This window comes from Periplaneta americana, chromosome 12, assembly GCF_040183065.1.
Source record: "Periplaneta americana isolate PAMFEO1 chromosome 12, P.americana_PAMFEO1_priV1, whole genome shotgun sequence".
In the NCBI taxonomy this organism is placed as follows: domain Eukaryota; kingdom Metazoa; phylum Arthropoda; class Insecta; order Blattodea; family Blattidae; genus Periplaneta; species Periplaneta americana.
In genome coordinates, this window is record NC_091128.1 from 174,923,644 (window position 1) to 174,935,793 (window position 12,150).

The following is a 12,150-nucleotide window of genomic DNA, read 5'->3' on the forward strand; positions in this document are numbered from 1 at the left end:
CCTGGAGACTTGTACTTTTTCAGATTTTCTATCGCAATTTCGACTTCTGAAAGCGTGGGTTCGGGTATAAATGGCTTAGCAGTCTGTATTTCAATTTCATCCCGATCATTTCTATTTGGCCTATGTACATTTAGTAGTTGCGTAAAATAGAACTCCTGCAGGATGAAATTTTGGCACACCAGTGACGCTAATATAACCTCAGCAGTTGTGAGCGTCGTTAAATAAACCAACAATTTTTTTTCGACCATAACACGCACTTTCTTCTTAAAAAAATATTTACTTACAAGTGGCTTTTAAGGAACCAAGAGGTTCAGTGCTGTCCTCACATAATCCTGCCATTGGTCCCTGTCCTGAGCAAGACTTATGTTGGGGTTTCGCAACAAACTCTTTTTTACAGTGATGGATTGTTAGCCCTTCGCCCAACCCCCAAGCTGGAGGACGACCCCTTATTAACTGTCCGTGACTGCTTATTCAATATATTTGCAGCAACCCTCCATATCTGAAAGCCGTCTCTATCTGCAATCTGAGGACGCATCATGATGTGGTAATAGTTCTTCGTAAACAATACCGTCTATTATTATCACTAAATAAAAAGATTTGTATTCCAATGGATACCATCCCATTGTGGAATCCTGGGAAACGAGAATGCGGATGCTTTAGCAAAGAAGGGCAGCACTGCTACTTACAGACCTGTTACTAAATCTACGTATTACTCTGTGAAGAGATTTATTAAATCTACATACTTAGACTTCAACAAACAAAATTTGATAACTCAATCCCAAGGGAAAAAATGGAACTCTCTGCATCAAAATCCACAGTTAATTCCCGATTTACCACGAAAATCGTCTGTAGCTGCATTTAGATTGGCAACAGGCCATGATTGTTTGGCCAAACACCTGCATAGAATTGGAATGTATCAGTCCCCTAACTGTCCATTGTGCACTCAAACCAAGAAATGAATTCGGAACACCTCAAAATCTGTGCTTCAGTGGCTGACCATGATAATATCTTTGAAAAATATTGGAGTGCAAGAGGTCAAATGACTTTATTGTCAAACGCCTGGCATTAGAAAACAACAACAACAATACCGTCTAAAATATAACTGTCTGACATTCTGAAGGTCTGTCAGTGCAGTCTAGTGAGACAGCTACTGTCTTGTTCTCTCCCCAAAATAAGGGTGAACGCTCTTTAAGGACTGCAGTAGGTAGAGAAATCTGCTTTCCATACTCTCAGTTCACTTGTTTTGTGTCCAACAGTTGCCAGTGGGTGTTCATCGATTCCATCATCAAGTGAGAATTATTTTTTGTTTACGTAACTTTTCTTCCACCTACACCCTGCCCCAAGAATTGTGGAACTAATTATGGCTGAATGAGAGGTGACAACTGACATTGCATGTATTCACTGTGGGAGTTAAGCAGTTATTAGTGCACTACCGAAAATAGTACTCATGGATTGTCAAAAAAAAAAAAAAAAAAGGGGTTTATCCAAAAACAATGGCTCTTTCCCCTTCCGTTTGGATAAACGGGGTTCTGCTGTAATATAACATATACAATAATGATGTCATGATATCATATGTACTTTGGTACATCAATATATATATGATATGCGTAATGAATCACTTTGTGATTTAAGACGGCGCCCATACCTTCGGATCCCGGCCAAACAGTCACTCATCTGAGTGCACCTCAACACATGTATGGACTTCGGTCCTGCGTTCATAGACATCTATGACGCAGTGCAGAGGGCGGCCACCAGAGGGAACCCAAGAGATGGAGCTTAATCTGAGACGATTCTAAACGGCATCGGGATTGTATCCGGCGTGGCTTAGTGGATAAAGCATCAGGACGTAGAGCTGAAAACCCGGGTTCAAATCCCTGCGCCGGAGAGAATTTTTCTCCGCTCCATCACTCTTTCATCATGTGATGACGCAGAATATCTGCATGGAAATATCATATGTACTTCGGTACATCAATATATATATATATACAATAATTTTAAGAAAAACAGCTAAATACACATTGTAATCAAGACATTCACAATGGATTAAAACTGAAGTCATTTCAATGAAAATTAATAAATACAAAACTAACAGGTTCCAATATGTATGGTGAATGAACAGGGACAAAAGTCGACAGTTAATTCCCAATTGAAGAGTGTGATCCCAAAACGTGTTAAGTCCATTTTTATGAAAGGACTGGGTAGTTTTTTATCCACTTGTCTTCGGACTGAGCGAGTTTTCAAGTGGCATGCACAATAACACAAACTTTTAATCAAGTATTGACGTTGTTTTGGAAGAAAACAAGCTTAAAATAAAATGGTAGAGGTCTGAAACATATATATATATACAGGGTGTTTCAAAAATACGGGGCATAATTTCAGGTATGTATTTCCCACATGTAGACAATCAAAATAGTTCATTACAACATGTGTCCGGAAATGCTTCTTTTCCGAGTTATGGCCTTCACAACATTGAAATTCATCGGAACGTTTTTCTTTCCGCAGGTCGTTGCCGTCAAAGGAGACATTAAGAGGGCACTCTGACAGTTCATTCCGAGGCGAAGGTTACATTCAGTGTTGTGTAGGCGTTAGACTGTGCGACATGTATTCAAATCAAACAGACTTACGGGGCAGGCGTACACAAACTTCCTGGAAAACACCATACCTCATGTTTTAGAAGACACTCCACTGATCAATCGTCAACACATTCACTTCTTGCATGATGGCGCTCCTGCACACTTAAGTCGTATGGCTCGCCGGTACTAGGCTCGAAGGTTTCCTGATCGATGGATAGGTAGAGGTGGCCCAATTGCTTGGCCTCCACGCTCACCTGATCTGAACCCTCTCGATTTCTACTTGTGGGACCATTTAAAATCATTGGTTTATTCGTCTCCGGTGCCTGATTTGGAATCCTTTCGGAATCAAATTGTGGCATGTTCTGAGGACATACGCAATACTCCTGGAGTTTGGGATCGTGTTCGCAGGTCAATGAGACATCGATGTGAGGTCTGTATTCAAGCAGGAGGTGGACATTTTGAACATCTTCTGTAATGACAACGACCTGCGGAAAGAAAAACGTTCCGGTGAATTTCAATGTTGTGAAGGCCATAACTCGGAAATGAAGCATTTCCGGACACATGTTGTAATGAACTATTTTGATTGTCTACATGTGGGAAATACATACCTGAAATTATGCCCCGTATTTTTTAAACACCCTGTATATATATATATATATATATATATATATATATATATATATAAATCATGAAAGTGACCAAATGGAGTTTTGGGATTATACTCTTCAGTTACAAGCCACAGGGCAGAAGAAATCAAGGACATCCTCTGAAGAGACTTCTGGATTTGACTTGAGGCCAGAACGGGTCATACGGCCCTATTCCATGATATCTTGTTGGTAGTGGTGGTGGCGGTATAATATAATATGGACTTAAAATAATGTATGTGGCACCTTCTTCATTCATTCATAGTGTTCTGCCAAAAAGCAAGTTTTTCACTGCAAACCCAGCATTCTCCAATCTCTCCTATTTTCCGCCTTCTTCTTAGGCTGCGTCCACACAGAATCAGACGCAGTGTGGTGCAACTCTTCGCAACACTACGTTTTGCTTTATAGCGTCCACAACGTCTCACGACAACTGATTTACTGGCTGTGTGGGATTGGAAACCTGGCCTAGGCTAGAAAATGGCGTCAATGAATGAGGACTGTCTATATCAGAAATTCTATTGTATTTGGTTATTATTTCCTAAGGACGCTTCTCCCTTGCTGTGGCATCGTGGTCTAAGGCATCCTGCCTAGGACTCACATTACGGAATGCGCGCTGGTTCAAGTCCTCATGGGGGAAGAAATTTTCTTATGAAATTTCAGTGTATGGGACCGGTGCCCACCCAGCATCGTGATGCACTTGGGGAGCTACAATAGGTAGCAAAAATCCGGTTTCGCAAACCAGCTGGGGAGATCGTGTTAACCACACGATTCCTCCATTCTGGTTGGATGATCGTCCACCTCTGTTTCAGCATGTGGACGTGAGGCCAGCAGCCGGCTGGTCGGTCTTGGCCCTTCATGGGATGTAGCACCATGGATTCCTAAGGACGCCTAATGTGCCTAAAAATCTGATTGAAAGCGTCTTAAAATTAAATACTATTGATGTAGTGCACAAACGTCGTTTTGTATGTTTATGACTACTTTACAAGCCACAGTAATGAAAAATATATATGGGAGGAAATTTCAAATGAGATGAAAGCACCAGGTGAATAATAATAATGAGTTGTAATATGTCTAATTCTCTGCTCTATACTATCACACATTACTAAGGTGAGCAGTTGGCAGATCTACACAAAAAACACACATTCTTATGCTTTAATATAAGTCAGATGAACGGGCAGGGCTAAGTACCAGTATTCTGAAAATACTGATGATTTATAATAATCTCACGTGTGTGTCAGCGCCGAAAATAACCCAGCATTTGTTACTATTTAGGTTGAGGAAAAAAAAAAAGGTAACTTGCCCCAAACAGGATTTGAACCCAGGCCTGCTCATTTCATAGTCAGACATGCTAACCATTACTCCACAGCTGTGGACCGTAGCCTTGTTAAAGGCTATTACATGTCATTCGTTATCTCGTGAAAATAAATGCTTGCGTGCACCATAGAATATAGTAAGAACCTTATGGTGGGGGTAAGTGAGCTCGCTAGCTACTAGTACAAGTATAATAGCAAGGGAGGGAAACTTCCCAGTCCACTTTCTTCTTTCCCTAACATGCAGGTAGGTTTCACGAGATAATGAGTGCCATAAAATTTAAAGAAAATTTAAAAATTATGGTCAATTTTTTAAAGTTTTAAATTCACTGCCGATTTAAATCCGGGGACCAGGGTGGCCACGGTATTAACGTGTCATCTTATATGCATCCTATCCTTTATGGTAAATTTTGATTGGGATACTATTGCACGTATTTGTTATAGTGAGCCAGACAGTCGCCTTGTTGAATTTATGTTTATACGAACTTCGAACAAATTTTCGGTCTCCAGATTATTGTCCATAGCAAAGACATCAAATATCCTTCAAGATATCGATTAGAACATGCATAATATGTATTGCTATATTTCTCACGGGAACCAGAGTAGTAGCTTGAGTCTTCTGTGTGTCCTATCTCGAGAGGTGTCATTGAGTGGTTCAGTGATTTAACTATTAGTTTCTGATGGCCAGTGTTCAGGTTAACACCTGACTTGAGTGAAAGAAGGAAAAAATCTATTAGATATCAAAACTAAAGTTAAAACTTTGAATGAAGTCTCTCATAGTAATATGGCAAAAACTAAAAAATTGCAAAACTTTTTCAAATTTGAAAATCTACTCCTTCCGCCATAATAAAAAAAAAACAAAGATAAAATTGACGCTGCTTCAGCTTCCGGTTCTTCATCAGGAAAAATTAAGCGAATTCGTGCAGCAAAATATGAACAAGAGTGGAGTCAGGATCTTGAATGCTTCAGCAATATGAGGGCAATATGTAGAAGTGATTTAAATTAAATTCATTGTGGTCACAAAAGTGATAATTTTTGTAAACTGGACAACCCCTAAATCTGGAAGTGGAACTTGGACCAACCAAGGAAAAGATGAAAAGAGGCCAGATATAGAGACTTCTCTAAACAGTAAGTATTGATTATACATTCTTTCTCCTAATACATTAGGCTATTCAGAAAGGTTCACAGGCACGTAATTCGAAATTCATTATTACGAACTACAAACCATGAGGAAGTGTTTTGAATTGAAAGAGCCATTGTAACAAAAATCGATCAGAATTCGGATAAGACGAACTTCGTTAATACTAACAGGCGATTTTTCTGTCCCTTGAGGTTCGTCTGGACGAATATTTACTGTATTATGCACCATATCCTTGTTTCATTATAATTGTTTTTTCTTTTAATATGTTTGATTTTAGATATATTTATATTTATGCATTTCGTACACATACATTATTTATTTGTTAATATATATGTAAGTGGTGTAGTACTATGTCTACTGTTGCATATTTTAAACACGGAAAAATCTGGAAATGTCTTCAGAATACCGCGTAAGCACATATGTCGTTATTTCATTATTTAATTATTTATTTTTGGTGCAAGGGACATCTCTTTTTATGTACCTACTCATTTACCTACCCTTGTAACATCAGTAAAAAACATGTTTTTTATGATTTTTATTTGCATAGTCTTTGTACATAAGTAGGCCTACTTCCGCGGTATTCTGAAGTATAGCGAAAATCTGTTGACACAAAAAATATGTGCAACAGAGTCCTGCTCATGTGATTCACTTCAGCGTAACAAATTGGGTTTACAGTCCGGTAGTCAAACAGTGACGCGCTCTCCTTTTCTGGCAAGGGAGGGAGATGGCGGTACTTCGATTTCGATGCTAACAATATACTGCTGTAATTTTTCTGAAAACTACTTTTACTTTAATACTATCTCCACAGTTTCATTGTCAGTTTATTCTCCATAATACAAAACATAACAAGAAAATCGTCTTTCGATTCAGTTCTTGACGTGAAGCAATATTTTGTGTGTGTTTTTTTTATATAAAAGGAAATTCGTCCCTTTTTTTACTAAGTACTTACATTAAAGGTATTCCATGTGCTTCATTTCCGGATAAGCTTAATTTAGCTCTCAAAATCCGACTGCAGTTTTAGATAGACATGCATGACATGGTCAAAAAACACTTTTTTGGTACTAGGGATGCTGAAACTAACATTACCGCAAAAATCTCGAAATCAAAATCTTTACAACATAACAATACCTTTGTGAAAGAATTACATTTTATGTAAAAATTGTACTTTTCTGTAGGCTAAGAATGTTAGAACTGTATTTATTTCTCGTCACAAATAGTTCAAAAGTTAGGCAAGACCATCGGGGGCCTAACCTTAAAGAGATGATTGAAAACAGTTGCTAAATTTTACACATACCAAAATTTTTGTATAATACCGAAGCACTATTATTTGTAAATGTGAAAAGGCGCCGTACTATTAGCTTTTCATACTAAACTTCATGTTGGGTAGTGCTTATTGTATTAGTATTTTAAGACTCTTTCAATTATTATAGAAATTATTTAGCGTGGGCGAAAAATTTCCGACGAATTTTTCCTGGATCCACATCTCCCCATCAGGAATGTGCCGTAATCTACGAAACGGAACATGCAGCTCTAATTCCTTCTCCAGGGAAGTCATGCTAAGGATTTTATCGCCCTCAGCCGAGTTTGAACCAACAAACCTCTAATTCAACAGTCAACATGGCCAGGACGACTACTGATGGGTATCGGTATTTACCAAGTGGTAAGTAATGCGACAATCTTATTATAAACATAATTCAAAAGTTAGATAAAGTGAATTAAATTTAGTGATTCCAATATACGAGTAATAACTTTGCTGTATCAGTTTCTGCGAACTAGTTATTTTACCTGAGCCTTTTATTTATTTATGAAGTTAGGTTTCTTATCTTTTGGATTCATTTTTGTAATGTGCAAAACTGAAATCGGGTGTTTGTTTGTATTTGGTAAATAGCAAACAATTTATTCATGTCTCTTGATTGAACCATGGTCAAGAAATAGAAATATTAATGGCGCCGATAATGTGACTGTAATAACATAGAAATTTAATTTCTGCGCTTAAAACGAGTACCGGTACGTAATGAAATGATAATATATTTCGTAAATCTACCCATAACACCTATAACATCGATCATTTCATGTTAGCCTATTTACTCATTGCCGGAATATTAATAGTTCATTTCTTTTGTAGAATAATTCTGTGGTGTTCGGGTAAAGGGGTATAAGTCATTTTTTTGTCCAGGTGGAATTTTGTTCCCCAGATAAACACACAAGTTAAATTATACAAGTGGGTGTGCAAAAATCAAAGAATACAAGCAGTTGATGTGTTTTATTTGTGTAGAAAATTATTTGTAATAAGGGTTCCAAGTTTAATTTTCATTTATCTCCGGACTCATTTTTATGACTTATCTCCCTTTACCCAAACACCACAGAATTGTTTTTCTCTTTACGGAGAAGGGACCCGAAGGCTAGCACTGCAGCCTGAGGCTTATTGTGCTTCCCACTCCTATTCTGTGAATGATTGGGTAGCCGAACGGCTGCGCTCTTGTTCTTGTACAAGTACAGCACGCCGCTCCGTTAACTTAACATACGTGAGCATTGAATCAGGGCACATAATAATTTTTCTGTAATGTTACTGGAGTATAAAGAGATCTAATCGAACCTAACGTATTAATACTCCTATCCCGTAATAAAATGTAACGTTCATTCCCAAACCCGGTTAACTTAATTGCCAATATTCAGCAGTAAGAGTTTTCTTTTTCAGAATTATGACGTGAACTACTTATAGCGTAGGCATAATAAAGTTATTGGTTTCCGTAATTTAATTCACATTTTTAGGCTAATTTCTTTGCCGTGTGCCTTAGAATGTGGAAAGAAGATAGAGCATTACGCAAGTGCTACACGATTTTATTGATCTCGTCTTTCCTTCCCACAAATATTGTGAAATTACAAGCTAACAAACTAATCACAAGAATAAAATGAAAAAAATCAATAATTAGACACACATTGATTCACTACGTATTACAAAATTCTGCTTGTCTTTACGCGTACTATGCAGATTTGGTGCTCTTAGGGTTAACCGTTAGAGTAAGAAAGGTCTGACCTGTGGTCTGACCTTATGGAATTCGGAAACAATAATTTAAGCATTCACATTTTACTATAATAAGGTTGTGTTGTGAATATATCGTGTTATATGTGAAGCTGTAGTTTACCTATTGTGCATTTGCTTAATACATTGTATAACAAATTCGGTTTGTCGTTTGATAATTGAACTGTACCGCTGTGGCCAATGCCCTAACAGTCATGTGTGATACGGTGATAGTAGCAGTATGTGATTTTAATTGCGAAATTTTGTGACGTAAGGAATCTGGAATAAAGGGGTGTAACGTACATGTGACCCATACAGAACATTTATGTTTCTTGGAAGACAAAAAGTTTTAGTGACCTCTGCAATGCAAGTATAATTGCGAAAAATATCAGAATGACAGGTAACTATACAATTGGAACTAAGGGTTTCTTTGAACGTTCAGTGGGACACGAAATATTGCAGATTCAGAAAGAGGGCGAAATATCTTAGGCTATGTGAGACAAAACAAAAATGAAGTAAGGGTAAAAAAAGTCATAACATTTATTGCATTTTAAATGTGTTCAGTAACCTTTATTACCGGTATGTGTTTTGGTTATGTCCAAAGTCATTTATTACTTATAATGGTAGTTCTGATTATATTATATATTGTTTTGGTCAATTAATTGTGAGTAAATATTTAGTAATAGTATTTATGTTAGATCGAAAGAACTCAGTTCCATATTATGCAGTCATTGTACAATAACATTCAGTAGCCTATATAGTATTGAATAGTTATACACTTTATCTGTATTAGGCCTATCTATTTGATAGTTGAGGTTATATTTGAGACAATTAATTGTCGAGGTACAGTATAAGTATTTAGTAATACCAGTGTTACATTAAACTAACTTAATTCCATGTGTTGTAAAAATGTAAATGCTAGGGTAGGCCTATCAGTCAATTCCAGTAGGTAATCAATTTTTAATAAGCTTATAATTTTATAAATATTAAGTATGTGTTAGTGGTTATATTTGACTGCAGTTTGAATCGCATGTTCCCAGATGCTATGTGCACTAAGTTAAATATCTAATTCTTTACATGAAGAAAGCATAGAGACTTGCACCACTTTTTTGTTTTTGGTACCGGTATCTGAATTTAGAACACCTTCCCACACCTTCATGTTAGATAACACACAGCACTTTCGCATTGCGAAAGAAGCAACACTCTTGATAACATGTACTGTAGGGCCTAAAATTTTGTAGACAAAAACATGAGATATGTTATTAGTCTGCAAGCACACCAAGTCACAAGATCGAAAGTCCTGAATGAACATTCTTGGAAAATGATAAGAAACCTGGTTCTAAATTTGAAACTAGTGACTGAGTATTATCATTGTTTGGAAGTAAGTTATCTCATGCTGTGTTTACATTATTATGAACTTTGTGTAGAACAATACGACTAGAAAATTTCCAACTAATAAATTAACTTTTTCGTTTTAGTACTCAATTCTAGTCTGCACATAGTGTGACATAGCACCTAAAACTGTATGGAATGACAGCCGAAAATATACATTTAATAATATGCTACATTTTTATGAAATTATAGCTGAAGATTTAGGGACAATTTATAAAAAAAATTTATTTACTATCGTATTAACTTTCTTTATTGCTTAAAACTGGTCAGGTCACATCCAATGTATTCCCTTCTTGACCTTACAACTGACTTTGTATCAAGATGGACCATGCACTTCAATGCCATTGACTGTAAGCCTACCAGGGAACAGTGATTCTTTATATGAGACTATTACAAAGTCATCATAGCACACAGCATCAACATTCTCGGAAAAAATATATTTTCAAATTTCCCCATGAATAAAAATCGCATACAGTTAAATCAGGGCATCGTGTTACTTTAAAATTGCTTTCTATCATGAATCGACCCCATTTCCCTGAATTTGTTCACAAGTTCGTCGCACAGTTTCTCTGTGTGGGATAGATAAACCAGGAAATTGTGTTTCAAATCACCTTCTAACTTCCCTACAAGACTATGTTGTCACATATATGTCATATATAAAAATTCTTTGTGGTAATGTGTAATCGTGTCGAGGCATTATGGAAAACTACGCAAGCACTGATAACACTCGTAACATAATTAGCACTTAAAACTCGTACATTTATACTCATGGAACAGGAACGAAATAAACTAGACAATGGCTTCATATACGCATGGAACAGTAACGAAACAAACTAGACAATGGCTTCATATACGCATGGAACAGGAACGAAACAAACTAGACAATGGCTTCATATACGCATGGAACAGGAACGAAACAAACTAGACAATGGCTTCATATACGCATGGAACAGGAACGAAACAAACTAGACAATGGCTTCATATACGCATGGAACAGGAACGAAATAAACTAGACAATGGCTTCATATACGCATGGAACAGTAACGAAACAAACTAGACAATGGCTTCATATACGCATGGAACAGGAACGAAACAAACTAGACAATGGCTTCATATACGCATGGAACAGGAACGAAACAAACTAGACAATGGCTTCAGTGTGACTGCTGTTCACTCACACAACCTGCTGTTGTCACAAACATGCGCAAATCTTATGTGCGGGCGGCAGGAGTCCCAGCTGCGGGGATATTATAACTGTTTTGGCTTGAGTCCGGGCCGCTACGGCCATCATGCGCGCTGCCATGCGCTGGCCACAGCGTGAAAGAAAAGCACTGTATTATACACTACTAAGTGAAATTTCATTTCTTCTGTTGCAGAAAGTAGAAGATGAGACCAGTTTTTATCGCTTCAGCAGTGGGAGCAGTGCTTTTATCTCTCATTTATAACCCAGAATGGTTGTCGATGCTGTTTATTTGTGCCGTCGTGTTGGCAGTAGTAGTGGTATTTGCTGTGGTTGGCATGGCAGTCATAACAAGATCGAATTCTTCCACTGCATTCTCAAAGCCAACACCTGAGCATGAGGCCATGCACAAATACCTCACGGTGAGTCAGTTGGCCACGGCCAGTCTCCGTGCTCTTGCCTGCTGGTGTTCACTGCTGACGGTTTGCTTGCGTCTCCCAGGAGCTGGAGCCCAAGTTGGACCGTCCTCTCCGCCTGCCTGTGATATTTGGACGGATGATCGATGGCATCCTGCAGCAGCTGCTGGATCTGATCCTGCGGGACTACGTTGCTGTGTGGTGCACGGAGTCAGGATTCAAGTCCGATGAGCTGATCCAGGATATGAAGTAAGCCATCTGTTCTATTTTTATAGGCCTAACTATGAGGAATGCAGGTAGGCGCTCATGTACTGGAAAAAATTTGTTCTGAGCATTCGGATTTTTATTATACAGACGTAGACAAATTATTAACAAAATTGACGATTTTTATGATAATTCTGTTCACAAAATTTGACTTTTCAATTAGATTACTGTTGACAGTTTTGCACATTTCTATCATTGCATCAAAATC

The 12,150-nt window shown here is 37.7% G+C and overlaps 1 protein-coding gene across 4 annotated transcripts in view; it reads left to right on the top strand.

Annotated features, from left to right (window-relative positions):
• The first annotated feature begins 7,183 nt into the window (after positions 1 to 7,183).
• The window catches only part of snz (sorting nexin snazarus), a 53,576-nt gene continuing 48,609 nt past the window's right edge, over positions 7,184 to 12,150 (top strand). For 2 of the 4 annotated variants that reach the window (XR_011335362.1, XM_069842625.1), the window contains exons 1-3: positions 8,470 to 9,090; positions 11,459 to 11,684; positions 11,764 to 11,927. Coding sequence is in view for 3 of the 4 variants with exons in the window: in XM_069842625.1 (XP_069698726.1) it covers positions 11,469 to 11,684; positions 11,764 to 11,927 (380 nt within the window). In the remaining variant the exon portion in view is untranslated. Of the gene's footprint in view, positions 7,329 to 8,469; positions 9,091 to 11,458; positions 11,685 to 11,763; positions 11,928 to 12,150 lie in introns of those variants that run through there. The other 2 variants (XM_069842626.1, XM_069842627.1) reach the window with 2 other exon arrangements.